This window comes from Leptonychotes weddellii, chromosome 3 (assembly GCF_054177405.1).
Source record: "Leptonychotes weddellii isolate Sample4059 chromosome 3, ASM5417740v2, whole genome shotgun sequence".
NCBI classification, from domain to species: domain Eukaryota; kingdom Metazoa; phylum Chordata; class Mammalia; order Carnivora; family Phocidae; genus Leptonychotes; species Leptonychotes weddellii.
The window spans coordinates 128473914-128496231 of NC_138371.1; the positions used below are offsets into that span (position 1 = coordinate 128473914).

Genomic DNA, 22318 nt, shown 5'->3' on the forward strand with positions numbered 1-22318 from the left:
AATCTCAAGCCGACTCCCCACTGAGCACGGAGCCCAACATGGGGCTCCATCTCACGACTCTGAGATAGTGATCTGAGCCAAAATCAAGAGTTGGATGCTTAACCAACTGAGCCACCCAGGCACCCCAATGTTAGGTGTGTTTTAATTTGAGAGACCGTTTGAAACAATTTGCATTTAGAAATGGATGATTTATTTTGTAAATGATCTTATTGAAAATGTTTTATGATATGAGCTTTTTTTTTTTTTTTAAGATTTTTTATTTATTTATTTGACAGAGAGAGACATAGCGAGAGCAGGAACACAAGCAGGGGGAGTGGGAGAGGGAGAAGCAGGCTTCCTGCCGAGCAGGGAGCCCGATGTGGGACTCGATCCCAGGACCCTGGGATCATGACCTGAGCTGAAGGCAGACGCTCAACGACTGAGCCACCCAGGCGCCCTGATATGAGCTTTCTTAACTAGATGTTCTATTTGATCCTTTGATCTGTGGATCAGAGACAAATTTATGTATTGTTAAAGGATAACTCACAAACTTTTAGTCTCAGGAATAAACTGAAAGGAAGGTGTAATGTACACCTGCTCTTGGTAGAATCAAACAGTTGCACACCAATGTTAACATACTTGATTTCTGAGAAGGTGGTAGACACTAGGTTCTTAGATGCTCTGAGACTTTCCACCATATTTAGGGTGATTGAAGCATCAGAGCCAGAGGCTGTGGGAAGGGAACTAATGTATAAGGAAATGGATACTTCCCTTGGGGTTCAGAGAGCATTTATTCCTAGATATTGGGGACAATTGAAGTAATACATTTACAAGAGCAGCAGTGTACTAAAGACATGCTAGGAAGGCACTGATAACTCTTCCATTCTTGAAAAGAATGAACTAGATCCTTCCACTGAAAAATACTGGGTAAGAAAGAAATTGTTTCCCATGCCACTCATTTAAGCAGTGTTACTTATTTTAGGAGCATGGTGCCCTGCTTAAAGTTGACTATTAAGTGCATACTAAATTCTGTGTAGAAAAGAGGTCACAGGAAGCAAGCTCTGTATGGGCTTATGTGTAGTAAAATATTGAGTCATTCTGAACATGACCTAGAGAGGAATGGCACTGAATCCTGGTGAAATTGTAGTTGTGGTAGCTTCTGGCTTAGGTAAGAATTGATCAAGATGAATAGAGAAGATGGTTGCATTGCGTCCAAGATTTTATAGAATATGAGGCATATGAATGATGAATTGAGGTGATTCTTGAGAATTATTAGTTTGGAAGGCAACTAGGCATGATGAAAAGTAAGCACCGCTGCTTTAGTTATAAGTAATTGGAAGTTTGCTTAAAGTGACTTAGAGCAGTAAGAATTTACCTCTTGAGAACAGATTTTATTTAGTTTGTGTATAGTTGAGAGTTGAACATAAATGAGTAAATAATGTTAGCCAAGTTTTGGATATATAGGGAAGTGGGCAAGGGAGTAGAGATAGTTTGGTTGAAGGGGGACACAAATTATACTCTGGGGAGAGTACTGACAAGAAGCCATGGTGACCAAAGATCAAAGAGGCAAGTTATCTGCCCTGCTTTGTTTTGAGTCCATTGCTGGAAGGTTGATTTTTTTTTTTTTTTTTAAGGTGGTACTTATCTTTTACTTATCTAGGTGGTCAAGTGTTATTTATCTAACCAGTTTGAGGGCTTATTCTATTGTTCAGACACTTGATATTTTACTCAGTCATTGTGGTTTTCAAGTCTTAATTTGTAAGATGTTTACTCCTAAGGACACTTTTTCAGAAGACTATAATCATAAGTTTTTGTGTGCATAATGAACTTAGATCCCAACCTCAAAATATAGAGCAAATAAGCTCTGTTTTCATAAACACTCTTCACCATTCCTATGTTATAGTTGACTGTACTTTGATACGTTTTCACATAAACTATTGGACTATTTATAAAACAAGACCTAAAGATGTAGCAAAGAAGGCAGGAAATACTTGACGTTTGTCTGCCATATCTTGTTCTCTGCTTCCTGTCAGTTAAACCACGATGAGAGGAACAGAGACACAGATGTACAATTGCTGCTTTATTCCCATTAGGGAGACCCGTTAAATATAAAGCTTGTTTCATTAAACTTTTGTCACTTGTTGATTCTAGGTATGTTGTAGGCTTGTTTTGTATTATATGGATTATATGGATTACAATTACATGTTTGATACAGAAAATATAACTTTTACATAATAAAAATGTGTTTAGTTTTATGAAATTTTTATAGGTCATAAAGGATTGGCTTTCAAATTTGTATATATGATGTACATACAATATGAAGTGATAAGCTAATGTTTTGATCTTGGAATTTTAGTATTTAAGCATAAATTTACTTTTGTATTTTGGCATATCCGGATTTGTTAAAATGTTTAAAGCATTTTATGGTACAACTTTAAGATGACAAAAGGAAGATCATAGAGCTTGACTTATTCAAGAAAATATAGTAGATGAAAGAACTAGGATTTGAATGAATGTTTTCTGATACTACTAGGTCCTATGTCCTTTTAGGAAAAAGTTTGTTTTCATTAAATTCCTATTATACTTATTATTCATATTATTCAATGATTCAGACTTTTAAGTTTACCTTTGCCCATTCTACCTGGAATATCCCTCCCCCCCCCATTATCTCTGCTTTGAAAAAAGAGATGCTACTTATGCCTAAAGAAATGGCCCACCTGTCACTTCCTTGTGAAGTTTCTCAGGTTCTCACAGGTATTTATCTCTTTCTCATTATTCCTTTAACACTTGGTTGACTTAATTATTTACATTGTTCTATATTATCTGTTTACATACTTTTTTCTTGCTTTAGGCAGTGAACTACTTCTTTATTTTTGTATACCCAGTACCTAGCATGTAATAGATTTTATAAATACTTCTTAGAGGAATAAATACATGCTTGATATTTCTTTTCTTCATTCTAGAAACAAAAAAGCTGATTAAAGAACTACAGTGTGATTCCTTTCTACAATATTCCTTTATGGTTTATTTGTAAGAAACAACTTCATTATAAGATTTCTTTCCTGCTTCTGCCTTCCCCCTGTTGGTTTTTGCTATTTATAGAAATGAAGTATCTTAATGAGATTATTAGTGTTTTCAACATAGGTGAAAGTGGTGATTATTGGTTCACTAAAAAATGTAGCTGAGAATACCTTAGTAATTGCTGAATATAAAAAATCTTTTACTTTTGTCTTTAATCTGGATAAAGTATCTAGCTCTGCATTATAGTTTTCCTGATTTCTCCACAGAATAAAAGGAATAATTCCCTTTACTACTTCTTGCTTATGCCTATATTATTTTCTGTTTTTGTTTCTAAGTCTTATGTACCTCAGTGATTTGGGGCTTCTAAATTACAATTTTTCAATGTCAATGCAAAAAATAAAAGAAAAATATAAATTACAGTCCTATTATCAACAAAGCAAGATTCTTTACAAGTCAGATTTTAGTTTAGACCTGTCTGTTGTAGGAATGTTTTTAAAAAGTTCATGTATTAACAGTTTTTCCAGCTGAAAATAGATGTAGGTTACTATCTTATTTTTAAAATATCAAATTTAAATGATCAAATGAAAAATAAAGTCAGACCTAAGGATTCAGATCTGCTTTTTAAAGCTTAAAGGAAAAATTATGAAGCTATATGAATTTCATTTCTTAAGGAGTTTCAAAAGAACCAATGAAGTAATTCTTATTTATTAAAACCTATCTTAAAAAAAGAAAACCAACTTAGGCTAGACATGTGGAAAATAGTTCATAGGGTTGTTGAGTGTTCTTTTACATGTGGTGCTTCCCGTTTTTGCCCCGTTTGTTTGTGGCATTTGTGTTTTTCTGTGTTTGAATCAGAAGATACACGCCTATATGTTGCTTTGAGCATAGTCGGTAAAGCCCAGAACACCACCAGCTGGTTCTGGCAGGTGAGCACATCACGTAAAATTCTGTGAAATGCTAAAGCAGTCATTTGGACACACTAATGTTTTATCATTTTAATGAAGAATTACAGTAAGTAAATGTTTTTTTATTAACAAAAGACAGTGTCCTTCGATCTTGTGGCCTAATTTGACTTGCAACACAATGTACTTTTACTGTGCTTTTAAATTAGGTTAATAAAGGACATACAGAAGCAATTTATATGTCTTTTGTTCTCAAGTAGCTTGTCACCTTAAGAGATGGGACATAGTAAATAATTGTGGAATAACATGGGAGAAGAAGCTTGGTGTCTGCTTTGGCTCTGTTACATATATTATTGTGATTAGCATTTGTGTTAGCTGGTAGACTGTGATGGCTTATAGGGCAAGACCCGATCTTAGCCACCGCCTTTTCCCTGTCCTCCCTTACCCACCAGAATCTGGCAGATAGGTCTCTCTGAGTGCTCGTTACATAAATAGAAGAATATAGATAGTACTGACAACGATTTCTGAAGGCCATCTAGTATATAGGAAAAAGACAATACAGGGAGAATTTCCTCTTCTTCATTGAAGTGTTTATATTTGTAAAGAGAATGCTTTGTAAATATCCCAGTAAACTCTATTGTTAAATTTCAATCCAAAGTCAAAAAAAGTGAAATGGAGGCCCTCAGGTTCTCTCCATCTAGGTTAATCAGCTTTGCCCTGAAGAAACCTGCCTTTGGGTTTAGCTGTAGTTCTCCCCCCATCTCCACCCTCACCCCAGGTTTCCCTTTCCCTCTCTGTGTGTACTTACAAATGGTCTTAAAGGTGCAGCATTTCTCCCACAACTCTTAAGAGTAGGAGAGAGAGGTCACGTTTCCTGTGCCCAGTTGTTGGGGGTTGGGAGATAGTGGGAGACAGACACGGAAGGAGAGTGGCAGAAGTTTCTACTCCTGGTGTTAAGAGAACAACATGTATTGCCTGGCAACCTCCCATTTTTAATGCAGACTATTTTGAGGGGAAACGGTGTTTTCACTTCACTGGTGGGAATGCAGACCTGGTGCAGCCACTGTGGAAAATAGTACGGAGGTTCCTCAAAAAGTTAAAAATAGAACTGCCCTGTGGTCCAGTAATCATACTACTGGGTATTTACCCCAAAAATACAAAACACTAATTCAGAGTAAGTCAGAGGAACACATGTACCCCTGTGTTTATTATAGCATTATATACAATAGCCAAATTATGGAAGCAGCCCAAGTGCTCATTAGTAGATGAATGGATAAAGAAGTTGTGGTATGTATATATATCTACAATGGAATATTACTCAGCCATAAAAAAGAATGAAATCTTGCCATTTGCAACGACATGGATGGAGCTAGAGGGTATAATGATAAGCGAAATAAATCAGTCAGAGAAAGGCAAATACCATGTGGTTTCAATCATGTGGAATTTAAGAAACGAAACAGTGAACAAAGGAAAGAAAAAAAAGAGAGACAAATTACAAAACAGACTCTATAGAGAACAAACTGATGGTTACCAGAGGGGAGGTGGGTGGGATGATGGGTGACATAGGAAGGAAAAAAAAGATCACTAGATTAGAAGCCCCACAAAGGCAGAATTTTGGTCTGTTTTGTTCACCACTGTATTTGTAGCATCTGGAGCAGAGTCTTCACATATTGTTGGTACTCAGTGGATATTTATTGAGTGCGTGAAAAGGTGAATAAACGTGAGCTGAAGTCAGACATGTGCTCAAACTCTCTGAACACCTTGAGCATTCATTGGCAGATGTTTATCATGAGCCATCTGTGTAAGATAGGGGAGTATGGTGGTGACCGTGACCAGGTACCTGCGCTTATATGGTTGGCTCCCCCAATCCTTATATCCTTGTGTAAATAAAGTGAGGTGGATAATACTGATGGGAAGATTAAATAACAGATAGTAAAGTACTTAGCAGAGGGCCTGGCACACAGAAATGGTAGACGATTACTTTCTTCCATATATTTATTTTATAACTTGTTATCATTTCTTTCTTAAGCTCTTTGAGGATAAGTGTCATGATTTTTTGTGTCTTTTTAAAAACATCAGGGGTTGGGGTGCCTGGGTGGCTCAGTAGGTTAAGCATCTGCCTTTGGCTCAGGTAATGATCCATGAGTCCTGGGATGGAGCCCCGCATTGGGCACCCCACTCAATGGGGAGCCTGCTTCTCCCTCTCCCTTTGCTCCTCCCCCCGCTCATGCTCTCCCTCCTTCCCTCTCTCTCTCTCTCTCTCTTTCTCTCTCTCGCACTCAGATGAAATCTTAAAAAAATATATTGGTTATAAATGTTTAAGAATTAAAGTAGTATGTATGTTTTGCTTTGTGAATTGTAAAATTTAGATGTGAGGTATTACTAACAAATGATAATGTAAATAAACCTTACTATGCTCTTTTACAATTTCTGGATGTGTCTTTATGCAGTAGTATATTTAAACATCTAATAAGAGGTGCGCCTGGGTGGCTGAGTCGGTTAAGTGTCTGCCTTCGGCTCAGGTCATGATCTCAGGGTCCTGGGATTGAGCCCCAGGTTGGGCTCTGCTCGGTGGGGAGCCTGCTTCTCCCTCTCTCTTTGCCCCTCCCCCTGCTTGTGCTTTCTTTCTAGAATAAAAAAATAAATAAAAATAAAAATCTAATCAGTGAGGGGCACCTGGCTGGCTCAGTCAGCAGAGTGTGTGACTCTTGATCTTGGGGTTATGGGTTTGAGCCTCACGTTGGGTGTAGAGATTACTTAAAAATAAAATCTTTAAAAAACAAATATAGTGAGAGCCTATTACATCTACGAAGGTGACTTTGAATTCTTGAACTTTCCAAGAGAAAGGCAAAGCCATAGGGCAGAAAATACCTTTATTAAAGAGCCAGATTTAATGCACCCTCACTTGGTCAACTCCATATTTTCATAGGAGCACCTCTCTTCTGGATATTTCTCCGGAAGAAAGTCAAGATTCCTTGAATGTTGGTGATAGCAGTCTCTATTAAGTGACTAAGAAATGTGCATCTGTCATGAATATCCTTTCTTTCTTCATTGAGTAACTAAATCAGCATCATCCATTCAAAATATTATTAAATAGTATTAACTAAATGACAAGATACAATCATCTGTAGATTCAACTAGTTCACACATTTCAAAGTTTCACTCATATTCAAATGGATGTAAGGCAGTTTTGATGTTCAGTTGAATAACTTTCAAGAAAGGTTATGTGGTAATGTCAGTATCTTTTTGAAAATCTTTTTTTCTGTTTCCTCCTCTTCTAATCCTTAGGTGAAAGCAAAAGCTTGAAGTAAATGAGTTAAGTGAATTTTGTTTTAAACAATTTTACAGCACTCTAGACAGTGTAAAAACCATTGTCAAGAATCTCTATTATAAGTAATTAATGAGGAATTTAAGGAGGGCAGTGTACACATTGGTGCCTGGAAGCTATCCATGTAGCAATCAAGCTAGGGAATGTCTGTTTAAGCTGTTGTCATCATTTTTGGATGGAGTTACCAGATCCCACGTATGTGACTTGCACTGGGCTTTGTAATCCTGGGGCCCACACTCTATTGTTGCAACTTGATTTGAAAACCTCCAGGAACTTTCTGCCCCTTCCCAAATCAAGCCTAAATACTACCCCCTGACTCTCAAGACTCCATAATTTGGTTTTGCTTTGCTTATTTAACCACATTTTCCACCATTTCCCATTGACACCTCTTAGCTCTTATCAAGCTATTAACTGTCTTCAGATTTACTTTGGTCAGTTTTGATTCTCTGCATTCTTCTGTCTCGGCATTCATGCATGTGCACATGCACTTGCGCACACATGCTATACTTTATCTTTTCTTTCCCCTAGTCTCGCCACATCTTCCTGCCTCCCTCTAAGATTGACTTTTGTCCTTCATTGTCCAAGAGTGTCTACTTGACCGTTTTGACCACCCCCTCTTCTGAAATGGCTGTAGAACTGACCAGCTTTATGACTATTTAATTTCATACTACCTTTTGATATTCAGTTATTGTCTCCTTTGGCCTTGTTTTCTTTCCGTTTTTTTTTTTTTTAAATTTTATTTATTTATTTGAGAGAGAGCATGAGGGGAGAGGGTCAGAGGGAGAAGCAGGCTCCCCGCTGAGCAGGGAGCCCGACGCGGGACTTGATCCTGGAGTTGGGACTCCAGGATCATGACCTGAGCTGAAGGCAGACGCTCAACCGACTGAGCCACCCAGGCACCCTTGGCCTTGTTTCTTGATCTAGATTATATACTTCATGGGAATAAGGCCATGTACTATCTTTTTGTATGTACCATGGTACTGAGTTTAGGGAAGTTCAGTAAATATTCATCAGTGTTTTACTACTAAGTCAATCAGTAGAAGCGTAGTTTCTTTTAAAAATGGATGTTGTAGGGGCACCTGGGTGGCCTGTCTGCCTTCAGCTCAGGTCATGATCCCAGGATCCTGGGATCAAGTCCCAAATCGGGCTTCTTGCTCAGCGGGGAGCCTGCTTCTCCCTCTGCCTGATGCTCCCCCTGCTTGTACTTTCTCTCTCTCTCTGGCAAATAAATAAAATCTTAAAAAAAAAATTTTTTTTTAAGTGGATGTTGTGGGATCTTTTGATTAGCTCTGGATAGACGTCAGATAAGCATAACAAAATGTTTCCTCTCACCTCCTGCAAGACGTTGATGCACTTCAGTTAATAGGAACTGAAATGGATTCATATGATTTAAAAATTGAGTGAGCAATTATGAAATATAGAAGGGCCTAAAATTTTAATTATTCTGTATTATAAACCTTCATATTTCTTATGAAGAGTATTTAAAGTTTGCATCTAAGATTTGTACAGTAAGAAGATAAAAAGCTACATGCATAATTTATAAATATTGCATATCTATATTTTATGTATGTTACAATACTAAGCTCCTGTCCTACTTTCTTATCTCTCATCTTACGGTTTTGTTGCGTCTAGTTTTTTGGTGCCATTGAATTTAGAATCTGAGGTGATTGCCAGATAGCTGTGAGGATGATCATAGGAAGAATCCCATTTTAAGGATCTTGACATGGAACACCAGAATTGTTTGATTAAATCCAGACTTATTTAAGATAGTTTTCTATTATTTAAAGAAGAAAAGGGGTAACACTATGAAAAACAGTAGGTCATTAGATCATTAGAGGTCTTCTCATGTGGGGAGCAGGAAGTTTTGTGTACAAGGAATTTTAAAATCCATCAAACTTGGTAACTTGGGAAAAGGTGAAAACGTTTTGCTTCTCTGGAGTTTATACTTTTAAGTCTCTTCCCACTGTGATTTTGAAAATGCCACAGGTATAAAAGATTGTGATCATCTAAGAATGTATGGAGAGATCTGGATTGAGCATGGCAGTGAGCACAGAGAGAAGCCTGGGAAAGGGTAGTGCATACAGGATTGGGGTGGGGGGGATGGGACAGGGCTAATTTTGGCTTCTTTAATATTGGGGTGAGGTGGGGGTACCATGAAGACTATAAAATGCAGAAATGCTGGAATACCTTTTTCTGAGTTGGGAGGGAAGAGTAGTAAAATTGTGGCAGAGGTATACTTTTAAACTTGGTCCATGGAATATTCTTATTCACTCAGTCTTTATTCTGTTCAGATACTGTTCTACAAATCTGACCAGCCTTTCACAACACAAGAACCCCACTAATCCCTGTGAGAGGATTTGAAGTTTTTCCTATAGGTAGTGGGGGCGGGGCCACTGATTAGTTTTGAGTAAAGAAGTAAGTTGCTGATATTTTTATTTTTGCTAAGTTCCTTTTACTGGATGAGGAACCCCTGGAGGGGAGCTAGCATAAAGGTGGTAAGCTGGAGGGACAGTGTGTCTCTCCTTAAGAGTGAAACAACTTATGGCAATACAGTTTCTTCTAGAAGAGTGTTGTGTGGGAGTTGGAGGTGGGGGGAGGTAAATCATGCAGCAAAATCTCCTTGGAGGGGAACCTTTAAATTACCTATCCCTGGCTTTTCTCCTGCAGTCTGGACCAGAGTGAAACACGGTTCCTAATGGAAACCTGCTGTGTGCACAGGTGGGGGAACCAGCTCTAGAGCCCATCTTTTAAGAGGATGAATATATTAACCAGGGGAATAAACAACCACAGAAATGAAACAATTTCCCTGCAAGTTGATTCTTGCTTGTTATAGAGAGAAGATTTTTAAACACTAAGTGGCTTTGCTGATAAGCACATTGGAGCATGTTTGTGTTCCCTGGACAGGTGTGTTTTTGTCAGAGTTCAGGTTTGGGGTACTGGAGGGAAGAAAGTTCCTTCAGTTTGTCTGCATAATAAAAAGCACCAGTTAATGACATTTTGATGATTATCACTTTCAACCTTTTTGAGAAGGGAAAGGAGTTAAATTTCTTTAGGACCAAAGTTAAAACAATATCTCGTTACTGTTGGATATTTCTCTTTGGTTTTAAATTCTCTCATTTTCAGAACATGCTCAGAAAAAGGGTTAATCTTGAGACCGCAGGTATTGACAGGTCCAGGTATGTGATCTGTTTGGCTGTTTTGCAAGGTGCTATAAATGCTGCCTGAGTGTAACCTGACACCAAGTAGGCCCAAGTGGCCAAGGATGGAAAGTGGAGAACAATGTGAAAGAACCAGAATTTCAGGTCTAGGCAGTGAGTAAGTGCAGCCTGCCCTCCGAGTCCTGGAACTGAACATCTGGGTGTCAGCAAAAAGACTGCCAGCCTAGAGAAGTCAGCCTGCTTGCCTTGATCATATCGACTGTGTGTGTGTTTTTACCGTAACGTGGTTGAGGTCAGGTGAGCTTATTCAGGTTTCCAAGGCCTGCTTCAGCTTTGCATAGGTCCCTAGAAGCCTGACTGAGGCTTTCTATACCAAAAACACCAGTTTGTGCATCATTCACACAAAAATAAAATTGTATTTTTGAAAAAGTTCTAGGTACTTCAGTTCCCTCTGCCACCCACCACCCCCTAATTGCAATGAAAGGTGCTTTAGGCAGAGTAGCTATTTAGAAGATATTCGTGGTTATATATATGGTACTTGTATGGATTTCAGGGACATTTTTAAACTCCTAAATGTTCTTAAATTCCTTGAATTTTTGATATAAAAGGTAGGGGTATAGAAACTTTTTCTTTTTTTTTTTTGAAACATTTTCTTTTTGAAGTAAATTATGAGAACCTCAATGCAGTGGGGAATGATTTATTCCTCTTGTAACATTAACTTGTATTTTTTTTTAACTTCTGTGTTGTGTATAGAGTACATGAGTTATAGACAGGGCTATACAGTGAGATTTATTTTACAATTGGTGCCTTTTTTAATTCTTTCTTTCTTTCTTATTCACTAGGAACTGAGAGACTAACCACCCTTGTTTGGGGAAGTTCAAATCTGGTTACTTAACTGTAACTACATTTTGGTGTGTTTTTTAAATTACTTTCTTCAATATTCACATTTTTAAAAATGTAAGTGATAGAAATACTGTATTCAAAGAATTAGGAAGAATAATATGTTAAAATTTATTTATTGATTGATTTTTGAAGATTTTATTTATTTGAGAGAGAAAGAATGAGGCAGAGAGAGCATGAGAGGGGGGAGGGTCAGAGGGAGAAGCAGACTCCCTGCCGAGCAGGGAGTCCTATGCGGGACTCCATCCCAGGACTCCAGGATCATAACCTGAGCCGAAGGCGGTCGCTTAACCACCTGAGCCACTCAGGCGCCCAGTTAAAATTTATTTTAAAGTATTTTCATGAATTATTACATTGTAGCTTTTTATAAAAAGGTTTATTAAGGGGCACCTGGGTGGCTCAGTCCTTTGAACGTCTGCCGTCAGCTCAGATCATGATCCTGGGGTCCTGGGATCTAGCCCCTGGTCAGATGGGTTCCCTGCTTAGCGGGGAGTCTGCCTCTTTCTTTCCCTCTCCGTGTGTGTGTGTGTGTGTGTGTGTGTGCGCGCGTGCGCGCTTGCTCTCTCTCTCTCATGAATGAATGAATGAATAAATAATCTTTTATTATTTTTATTTTTTTTAAAGATTTTATTTATTTATTTGACAGCGAGAGAGACTGCGAGAGAGGGAACACAAGCAGGGGGAGTGGGAGAGGGAGAAGCAGGCTTCCTGCGGAGCAGGGAGTCCGATGAGGGGCTCAATATCAGGATGCTGGGATCATGACCTGAGCCGAAGGCAGACATTTAATGCCTGAGCCACCCAGGCGCCCCAATAATCTTTTTTAAAAAAGGTTTATTAATGTTTTCACTTTCTTGGTTGAGTGAAAGTAAAGCAAATGGTATGATATGATAGAGCTTGGGAAAGAACAGTAATAGTAAAACTTTAAGATTTAAAACAATAATAGGAAAACCTACAAACTCGTCTACTTAAAGTTATTCCAGGTAAAAATATGATTAAAAATGATTTACCACGTATCAGAAGGTTGCATGGAATAGTGTGGAGATCTTTGCTGTAGATCCTTCTGTAAGAGATTTCTTCTTTTCCAGATACTCTGCTAAAGAACAATACTGATGACATTCTATTAATGTAGATATAGGGGCATGAGTAGAGAATGGTGCTGGGAATTTGGGCCTCTTTTGCTTTCTTTGGACAAGTCAGATTGTGCTAGGCCCAAATTCTTTAGCTGGTCAATGACTATGTTGTTTTAGGTAATCCTTAGGTTTTTTTCAGCTTTAAAATTGTGTGACTCCACACTTTCTATATTGCGAACGGGCAGACCCTGGGACGATTGTACAGAATTTATCTTGGTAGCACTGATTTATTATTTTCATTTGTTCTGGAAGCTAATGTGTAAAGCATTCTACCATATTAGAAAACAAATGAGAAGGCCTGACTATAGTGTATAAAACAAGAATCCCAGTCATTATAGTTTATGAGTTTATTGCTTGCTTCTCATTTTAATTTGCATAGCTTCTCTTTTTTTTCTCTTACTTTTCTTATTTGATTTCCTTTCATTTCTATTGTATTTCTTCTAAGGTAATAGTTTTTTAAAATATATTTGCTTTTCTTATGATGTGTATGTCTATATGTTGAGAAGGGCCTTTTTTTTTTTTTTTTTAAGATTTTATTTATTTATTTGAGACAGAGAGAATGAGAGAGACAGAGAGCACATGACAGGGGGAAGGGTCAGAGGGAGAAGCAGGCTCCCCGCCGAGCAGGGAGCCTGATGCGGGACTCGATCCCAGGACTCCAGGATCATGACCTGAGCCGAAGGCAGTCGCTTAACCAACTGAGCCACCCAGGCGCCCGAGAAGGGCCTTTTTTTTTTTTTAAGATTTTATTTATTTATTTGACAGAGAGACATTGACAGAGGGAATACAAGCAGGGGGAGTGGGAGAGAGAGAAGCAGGCTTCCAACTGAGCAGGGAGCCTGATGTGGGGCTCAATCTCAGAACCTTGGGATCATGACCTAAGCCGAAGGCAGATGCTTAATGACTGAGCCACCCAGGAGCTCCAAGAAGGGCCTTTTATTAGGTTACCACTTCATATAAAAATACTTTCTGTTCAGATACTCGGCATCTGGCATCTGGAATTACTACAGAATTCAGTTCTTTAGATACTTTCAACTTTATAAACATGCATATGTACATAAACATAAGCATTGTTTGAATAGTTTATTAAAGGTAATCTTTCAAGCATCCCATTGCTCTAAGCTGGTGTATTTTACCTCCTTTGGACTAGAATTGTTTAATCTAAAACATTTTTGTCATACCTCTTATTTACTCATTTTCATTTTGAGTGTAAGAAGTTGGTGGTCTGGTAACTTCCAAAGGGTAGCAATAATTTGTTTTTAAATATCATTATGAATTAATAGCTTTCTAGACCCTGTGTTTAAAGCCCTTTTGAAGAAAACTTAAAGTTGCGTTCAATCAGTGATGAAGAAAGCAGGTATGAGAGTATTAAAAACCGATTTTGATTGTCATGTTTTTATGATAACTGAAATATTTTATAATAAATTAAACAAAAATAAACTGGTTGTAGTAGCCATCAATGCGGTTGAGGGTTTTGTGTTTACAATCAGTAAATTCATTTTGTTTGGAACAGGGGCATAATGGAACTCTGTGTTAAGGGAAACTTGCCAGACAGGGTGAGGTCTGCGCCTAGAAGCAGCTGGATTTATCAAGTAGATGCCAAATTTTCAGGCACTGGAATAGAATTATACTTTTTTTGATAATGGGCTATGTAGTATTCTCTGTTGGAGTCTAGCAAATAGCTGTGGTCACGGAGACTCCCAGGGAGTATGGAGATGCGACTTAAGGAGTATTCAGTTAACGTGGCATGCACATGTTACGCGTCTCTTGCATTGTACCGAGACTGTAATAAAGCTAAGGTTTATAGAACAAAAGTTATCTGCCAGGCATTCTGTACATGGAGTTTGCATCCCATCTTCACAGCAACTCTAGATGTTGGTGTAATATATTGTACCTATTTTACAGAAAGGGGAGACTGACACTAAGTGACTTGTCCAAGGTCACAGTACAGAAGATTCAAACCCAGGTGGTCTGACTCCAGAGCTTGCGCTCTTTTAACTGTTTTGCTTGCTTTATTATTTGACCTTAAATCTGCAGCTTATTTTGGTGATGAAAGATTAGGAACCTTATTGTTGAGACCCTCCTGTGGCATGTCGCCTGGGAAGAAGAAGAATATGATCCTGATGCAGTTGAAAGACACGTTGAGAGCCAACTTCGGGAGTTTTTACTATTTGGTGGATGCACAACTAGATGACCTCTCAAAGGAGAGCAAATAAGTTAACTGTTTATGCCTATGTTGGACAAACAGTTCTCACTTATATTTTTTCTTGTTATTTTATAAAGACTGACACTTTGAAAATGAAATAGGTTTGAGAATTACTAATGAAGCAGAGTGGTCCTGAATATCATATGTATAGCTAATGGTTATAATACATATAGTTAACTGAAGACCTTCTAATTTGTTAGGGTAAAGCAAAAAAACCCCTTTTTTCTCTTCAATCTGAGTACCCATGTCTTTTTCATACTAGAGCAACTTTGAGGAATAAAATGTTCCCTTTGGGACATGTTTTAGACACATTGACTTTGAGGGGCACTGATGTGGACTTCTGTAATAGTTTAGTGAGTGGATTTGGAGATCCGGGGCTGAACTCTAGATGGAAATTTTCCCCCCCAATTTGATATATATATGCATTTACTTAGAAATCTGTGTTTCAAACTATGAAAGCACAAAGGACTTGAGTAGATTTAGAGGCAAGGCTGTGTACTGTTGCCCTGGGCAGAGTCCTGATTTAGGAGGCGAGGGATCTCATTGCAGTTGTGTTACACCTTCAGATTGTGAGACTTTGGGCACAGGGACTCAGTTTATTCGTGAAAAACTGAAACATTGATCTAGATGTTTAATTTTGATGCAATGGGACTTTGTTCTTTCACTATCTCTATTATGTATGGGTGATACCTCTAGATCCGGAATCAGAAAATTTCTTCTTAAGACCCATCTTGGTGCCATAGGCTCTGTAACTCCTGCGAGAAGAAGGAGTGGGAAAGAGAGAAGACAAGAGGATCAGAGGCCTGATTAGGCCAATAAAATAATTGCAAAGCTTTTCTTACACATTTTCAGTTTATGAACTTCTGTATTGAAATGAACAAAAGCTATCCACCAGAGTGAAGGTGTCTCTTTCTGTCCTAACAAGTGGCTTAGTGATCATGGACAGTCATCTCAGTTTTGTTTTATTACTCTTGGTGTTAGTGTGTATTGGAAGGTATGGGTATGTTGATTGCTTGTACTTATTTTTTTTTTTGATGGATTTCCTTTAAATCTTTTTTTTAAATTTTATTATGTTAATCACCATACATTACATCATTAGTTTTTGATGTAGTGTTCCATGATTCATTGTTTGCGTATAACACCGAGTGCTCCATTCAGTATGTGCCCTCTTTAATACCCATCACCAGGCTAACCCATCCTCCCAACCCCCTTCCCCTCTAGAACCCTCAGTTTGTTTCTCAGAGTCCATAGTCTCTCATGGTTCGTCTCCTCCTCTGATTCCCCCCCTTCATTTTTCCCTTCCTACTTATTTTTGAGATTTTTGAAAAACATTTATTAACACATAACAGTGTGGAAATGCTAAGAAAAGGTACGTGATTGCTGTGGAAAAGAAAGTGAAACTTTACATAGATGTGTTCACATTGGTCACTGGTAGAGTTTCACTTTGTATTTACAAACAAATGCTTTTGGAATGGGCCTTTTGGAATCTACACCTTTTACAGAGGCTTTTGTTACCAGGAAACATCCCTTGATTCTGGTTATACTTTCTTTTTAAAGATTTTATTTATTTGAGAGAGAGAGAGCATGAGCAGGGGGAGGGGCAGAGAGAGAGGGAGAAGCAGACTCCCCACTGAGCAGGGAGCGAGACAGGGGCTCAATCCCAGGACCCCGAGATCATGACCTGAGAGCTCCCCTGGCGCCCCAGTATAATCCTTTTAAGTATTACTGTGGGCACGTAGGTTTGGTTAGGTACAGAAGGAATTTTAGACAATGGTTACTTACCCAGAGAGGTTTTGCTCTAACTATCTTGCTCCCTGGTATATTGCTTTCAAAATAATAGGCACTCAAACATTTATTCAGTTGAATTAGGGAGACATAATTTTCAAATGTGAAACAATTTACAATTAGTGCTAACTTGGTGGACAGTAAGTGCTGTATTTCTGAAGGGAGTGATCGCAGTAGGTGGAGGTGTAGAGATTTGGGAGGTTTATGAAAGAAATGGGACTTGAGTATTGAGTCGGAAAGATGTGAATGGTTGCTGAGGTGGGAGAGGTATTCTAGGAATGGGGAATAAGTAGAATTTAAGAAGGGAGGCAAGAATGAATACAGTTTGTGTGAAGGACCATAAGAAAGGGGCACCTAGATGGCTCAGTTAAGTGTCTGCTCAGGTCATGATCCCAGGGTCCTGGGATGGAGCCCCACATTGGGCTCCCTGCTCAGTGGGGGGTCTCCTTCTCCCCCTCTCTCTGCCCCTCCTCCCTGCTTGTGTTCTCTCTCTCTCTTAAATAAATAAAATCTTAAAAAAAAAAAAAAGACCATAAGAAGGCAAGCTCAGTGCAGAATGAGATTGGGTAATAATTTAAGGGAAATGATTATAAGTAACATTTGTCCAAAGCCAAATGTATGTCTTATGTTTATATGTCTGTCCGTGATCAATTTAGGTCAATGCATTGTTCTCTCTTCCAGTTATGGTGCATTGCTGAAAAACTACCGGAATGCGCTAAAAATAAAAATGCTTTTCTAGTATTGGAGTTGAACTCATTATTGAAAGAGGTGGGGTAGAATAGGTGTGGGAGACTGCTGGGTTAGAATTCAGTTTAGTGGGGAGAAGTATCACCTGAATTGGATTCTTAACCCTTATTTTATTTTGATTCCCAATTAGGAAAATTACAGTTATCCATGATGTCCCCTAGAGTCCAGAGTATATAGGGAATCAGCTTTACTGAAATTAGGAAATTGAATACTTGATTCAGCTGGCACATGCTAGCTGGATTTAAGTTTTCAGGGAGACTGATTGACCAGCTCAGCTTCATTCCCTAACTTGTCTCTTTAAAACTGTAAATGCTGTTTCCAAGAACTAGATGTAATGCGATTATTTTTATAATCTTTGTCTTTTCATACCACATTTATAGCTGTGATGCAGTATTTCATATAATTGTGATAAATTAAAATTTTTTCTTCTACTTTTGTTAGTAGTGGTAACCTTTTTTTTTAAATAGGCAAACATCTTTGGCAGGCACTTTTTAAGCATTTCTCCCTCCACTGCGAAATTGTTTTCACTCTTAAGTTGCGTTTCTGTTTTTCTACTATTGTAAAGTGCAGTTCTTTGCATGTTTTAATTTGCCATGACGTGGTCAAGTGCCGTTTCCTTCCTGTTGCTTGCAAGCCTGTGCTAGAGATAAGGATACATTTCAGTGCATTAAAAAAGAAGCCAGTGAAGACAGGCTTAAGCATGGTAAAACATTCTACTTATCAGAAACCTTTTTAAAGAACAGAAAGAATGGACTTTAATTTCTGTTTATTTTTAAAAGCTCTTAAAATAGTACTTACTAAACTTTAAATGTATTAGATTTAAATTTTTATATATATTAGGCATAACAGGGATACTGTATGAATGTTTCTCCTAAGGCAAAAATATACAGATGAAATTACTCATGGAGTAGCAATTCCTGTGTGGTTTGCTGGGTTACTGGCAAGAAGGAAACTGTTTATATGTCCTTTATTGCAGTTAAAAACCTAGCTATTACTGGGTGGATTTTTTTTTTTTTTTAAAGTATTTGGTACTTTAACTGTAGTTTAACTGGGGCGGGGAAAGAAGGGAGAATGGCTTCACTTTCAGAAAGAAGTGACGATTATTGAAATTTAAGATGTTTAGAGACTGGAACTTAATGGAACAGTTCTAGGACAGATAATACTGGGTAGAAGTGAAGATCTGATTGTTTACTTTGTTTATTGTCTATATGCCTTTTAAAAAAATAAACTTGTTATGCAAATAAAAAAAAAGAAATGAGAAGTGATTTTATCTTAGCAGGAATGAAATCTTCAAAGAAAATATATATCCATCAGTCATGTTGATTTTGTTTAAAAACATTAATAAAAAATACGTAGGCGATACTGCCCTCAGTATTTATTGTTATATTCTAAATGGGCATGATTGCTTTTTCATGACTAACTTAAACTTCTCTTTTTCAGGCCAAGAAGTTCTAGAGAAGAAAAATTTCAGAAAAATTGACTCTGTTGGAGTAGAGTATCCGTGAACCAAGAAAATTTGAAGCACCATCCCTAAAGGAAACCTGGTTTACAGTAACTTCACAGACTTAGCTGAGGGTTTTTTACCCAAATTGGTCACTGGATTCTGCTGCCTCATACTTGAACCTGCTTGGAATTTTTCTCATGTGGATCTAAGGGGAATGCTTTATTATGGCAGCTGTGGTCCAACAGAACGACCTAGTATTTGAATTTGCTAGTAACGTCATGGAGGATGAACAACAGGTATGAAACCCAGAGAAAATTGGATTTTTATACGTTTATTATTATGATTCTTCCATTTGCAACAGAAAATTACTTACTTTAAAAGACAGTAGGAGAACCTTTATTGTAAAAATATAGATATTAAAAATTTGGTGGTAATTGTGGTCCTGTGTTTTAAGTACTAGTTATAACGTTTGTTAAAATAATTTAATCCTTAGCTTTGATGTGGAATAAGGAAGTAATAATTTCAGGGTTAAGCTTGTTTTTTTTTTGTTTTGTTTTGTAAAATGAGACTTAACAGTAAATAAAATACCTTAAGTAATTATTTCAAAGTACTTAAGTACTTTGAAAAGTTCTAGAGGACATACCAACAACGCATGTAAATTTTTTTTGTGATACAGGACTGGTGTTTCTACAGTTTAAATGCATGTGGTTAACTAGTATTTATAATCCTGGGCCAGTTTTTCAAGTGGATGGAAAGCTGTTAGCAGTCCCATAATCCTGCATCGCTTTAGTCCAAAGCACGTGATTCTGAGGAAGTCACTTAACTTCTCCAGGTCTAGATTGTATCATCTGTTGAATGGGGGGATTGAATTGAAGAATTTCTAAATTGGCTTTCACAGAGTTTACATTCAGTGATGCTCCAGTTGGTATTTCTAGAATGGGAAGAAGATCAAGAGACATTGAGAAAAGGATCTAAGTTAATTCTAGTCTCCCTGCCCCTCTGCCCCACCGCACTTCAGGGGCGAGACGCTAAGGGTTCTTGGGACTTTACAGTTTACTTCATTTTAAATAGGTTATGTGGGAATGTGAGTCGTAATGTGGGAGAAATGCTTTGTTAGACTCAGTGTAACTGGCAAAATTATTTTGAGGACCTTTATGTTTAAAATGTGTTTATAAATTGATTTAGATACTGATATAAGCCTAATCCCAAATATCTTACATTAAAAGGCCAATTACAATGTGTCACACTTTTATTCTAGAAACATAGTTACAACAGATAATAAGATTGATTCTTACTTTGGGCAGGGCATTATAATTCCTTTGCTGTTTGTATTGTCTGTTGAGGTGACGGGATTAAAAATTTCTAAGAAAACCTACAAAAGATGAGAATTTGCTTTGAGTTGCCTTAAAATCAAGATGAGCTTTGGCTGGGAAGGAAAAATGTTTGGGGGAGAGGATTGCTTGGTCCCAATTAAAAATATTAATGGGTACATGGATTTAATCTAGAGACAATAGAAAAGATATTCTAGGAAAGAAAGTATTTTGAATTTGTTTTAAAATAGGATATTTCTTTGTACGCTAAGGTTTGCAAACCGTATGTTTACTGTGCAGCTTTCTTGATGAAGAGTCCTGGCTCGATGTGGTGAGGTCTGTTCTCTGTGTGGCCACGGAGGACAGAGCTCTGAGCCACTCACTGGTATGCCCTAGTGCAGTGGCTTTGACACTCTTCTGACTGTGAGAAATACATTTTACATTAGGGTGCAGTATTTGTACATGTGTCTGCATAGCCTTAAAACTAGTTTTGCACTTACCCTTAATATGTGTGATGCGCTTAATGTATCTTGGAGAGGTTATTAATGTCTTTGGATAGGGAGATGATGCTCTTAGCTTAACATCAGAATGCACATACGTGTTTTTTTCCTGTTATTTTCATCAAAATGAGTGTATATATTGGTATATATACTAGTTTTGTGCAGGTGTTATTATAAGGACTTTACAAATATTAAACATGAGGCAAATAGTATTATCCCCATTTTACGATGAGGAAAATGAGACATAGAGAGAGGTTAAATGATTTGCTTGAAATCCTACAGCTAGTCAGTAGTGGAGTTGCCATTTGAACCCAAGCAGTTTGACTCTCACTAATGATATTCTTGCATTGAAGTATGGCAGTATTACTGTATTATAATCAGTGTCAAAAATTGGTAGGTTTAGAGTTTTCCAGTCTATCGCCATGAGCATAGCAAACTTAACTGATTCATGTAGGGGTGGATCCAGTAGTGTCAGTCTTATTATTATCAACCTCTTAATCTAAGCTGTGGTTCTACTTCCTTGTTTGTTTGCTTGTTAGATTTGTGGGTTTTTTTTTTAAGAATTATTTATTTATTTTTGAGAGAGAGAGAGAGTGAGTGGGGGGAGGGGCAGAGGGAGAAGCAGACTCCCCACTGAGCAGGGAGCCCGATGTGATGCGGAACTCAATCCCAGGACCCCGGGATCATGACCTGAGCCGAAGGCAGACGCTTAACCAACTGAGCCACCCAGGCACCCCGTTAGATTTGTTTTTGATTTAAAAGTAATAACATGCCAATTACAAAAGAAGCCACCTAATATAAAAATACATAAAATAGTTCTTTACCCTTCCTTCCTTATTTATTTCTCCCCAAAAGACAGCATTACTAACTATTTGATGTTAATTTTTTAGACAAAGGCCTCAACAAAAGAACAATATATGTACATACAAACCTATATAAATAGGTTGTTTTTAAGATACAAATGAAAGTATGCTAAACCTTTTTTGTGACTTGTTTATTTTCACTTAATGTATTGTGAATATGTGTGTATGTATGCTGGCTCTACATTGTTTAATTTTTCCACATGATGGATGGATCATTATTTATTTTACCAATCTTTGATCATGGACAAGACAGATATACCAGTATTTTGCTATTATAAACAATATTGCAATGAACATCCTCATTTGGGAGGCAGTAGACCTATAGTAGTTAAGAGCTCAGATACTGGAGTCAGAACACCTGGGGTTGAATTCTCTCTCCACTGCTTATTACCTCTATTAACTTTGGACAGATTACGTAACCACTCTCTGCCTTGGTTTCCTTATCTGCAAAATGGGAATGATAATACCAGACCCTATATTGTAGGGTTATTGTGAGAATTAAATGAGTTGATGTATATAAAGCTCTTAGAACCATGAGCACTCTCATTTCTGGGTGTGTGTGTTTTTTTGAGCTGAGATCATGACCTGAGTCAAAATTAACAGCTGGTTGCTCAACCAACTGAGCTGCCCAGGTGCCCCCCAACAGAATTATTCTCATTTCTGTGTGTGTGTGTAGCTTTGTACATTTGTATGATTATTACTGTAATCTAAAAGTAGATTTACTGAGTTTACTAAAAACAGTTATACTAAAAGCATAATTACACTACCAAATCATTCTTCAAAAAGTCTGTATCTATTTCTACTACCACTAACAGTATATTTCCCAAACTCTCACTAACAGAAACCCTTTTATTTTTTTTTCCTTTTGGTCAATCTTTTGGGTAAAAATTACATTTTACTATTTTAATTTGCATTTCCTTGATTATTAGTAATGAGATTGTTGGGTTGTTATTTAAGTTTATTTATTGTTCATTTGAATTTCTTTTGAATTACTTATTAATCTTTTGTCCAGTAGTTCTTTATATATTATGGATAATGCATTGTC

General features: G+C 37.5%; 1 protein-coding gene across 8 annotated transcripts in view; it reads left to right on the forward strand.

Moving 5' to 3' along the window:
* Positions 1-22318, forward strand: part of ELF1 (E74 like ETS transcription factor 1) — a 108297-nt gene that overhangs the window by 40477 nt on the left and 45502 nt on the right. For 6 of the 8 annotated variants that reach the window (XM_031036593.2, XM_031036592.2, XM_081814979.1 and 3 more), the window contains one exon: positions 18597-18896. In XM_031036593.2, the coding sequence (XP_030892453.1) occupies positions 18825-18896 (72 nt within the window). In that variant the 5' untranslated portion in view covers positions 18597-18824. Of the gene's footprint in view, positions 1-11243; positions 11346-17769; positions 17860-18596; positions 18897-22318 lie in introns of those variants that run through there. The other 2 variants (XM_081814978.1, XM_031036590.2) reach the window with 2 other exon arrangements.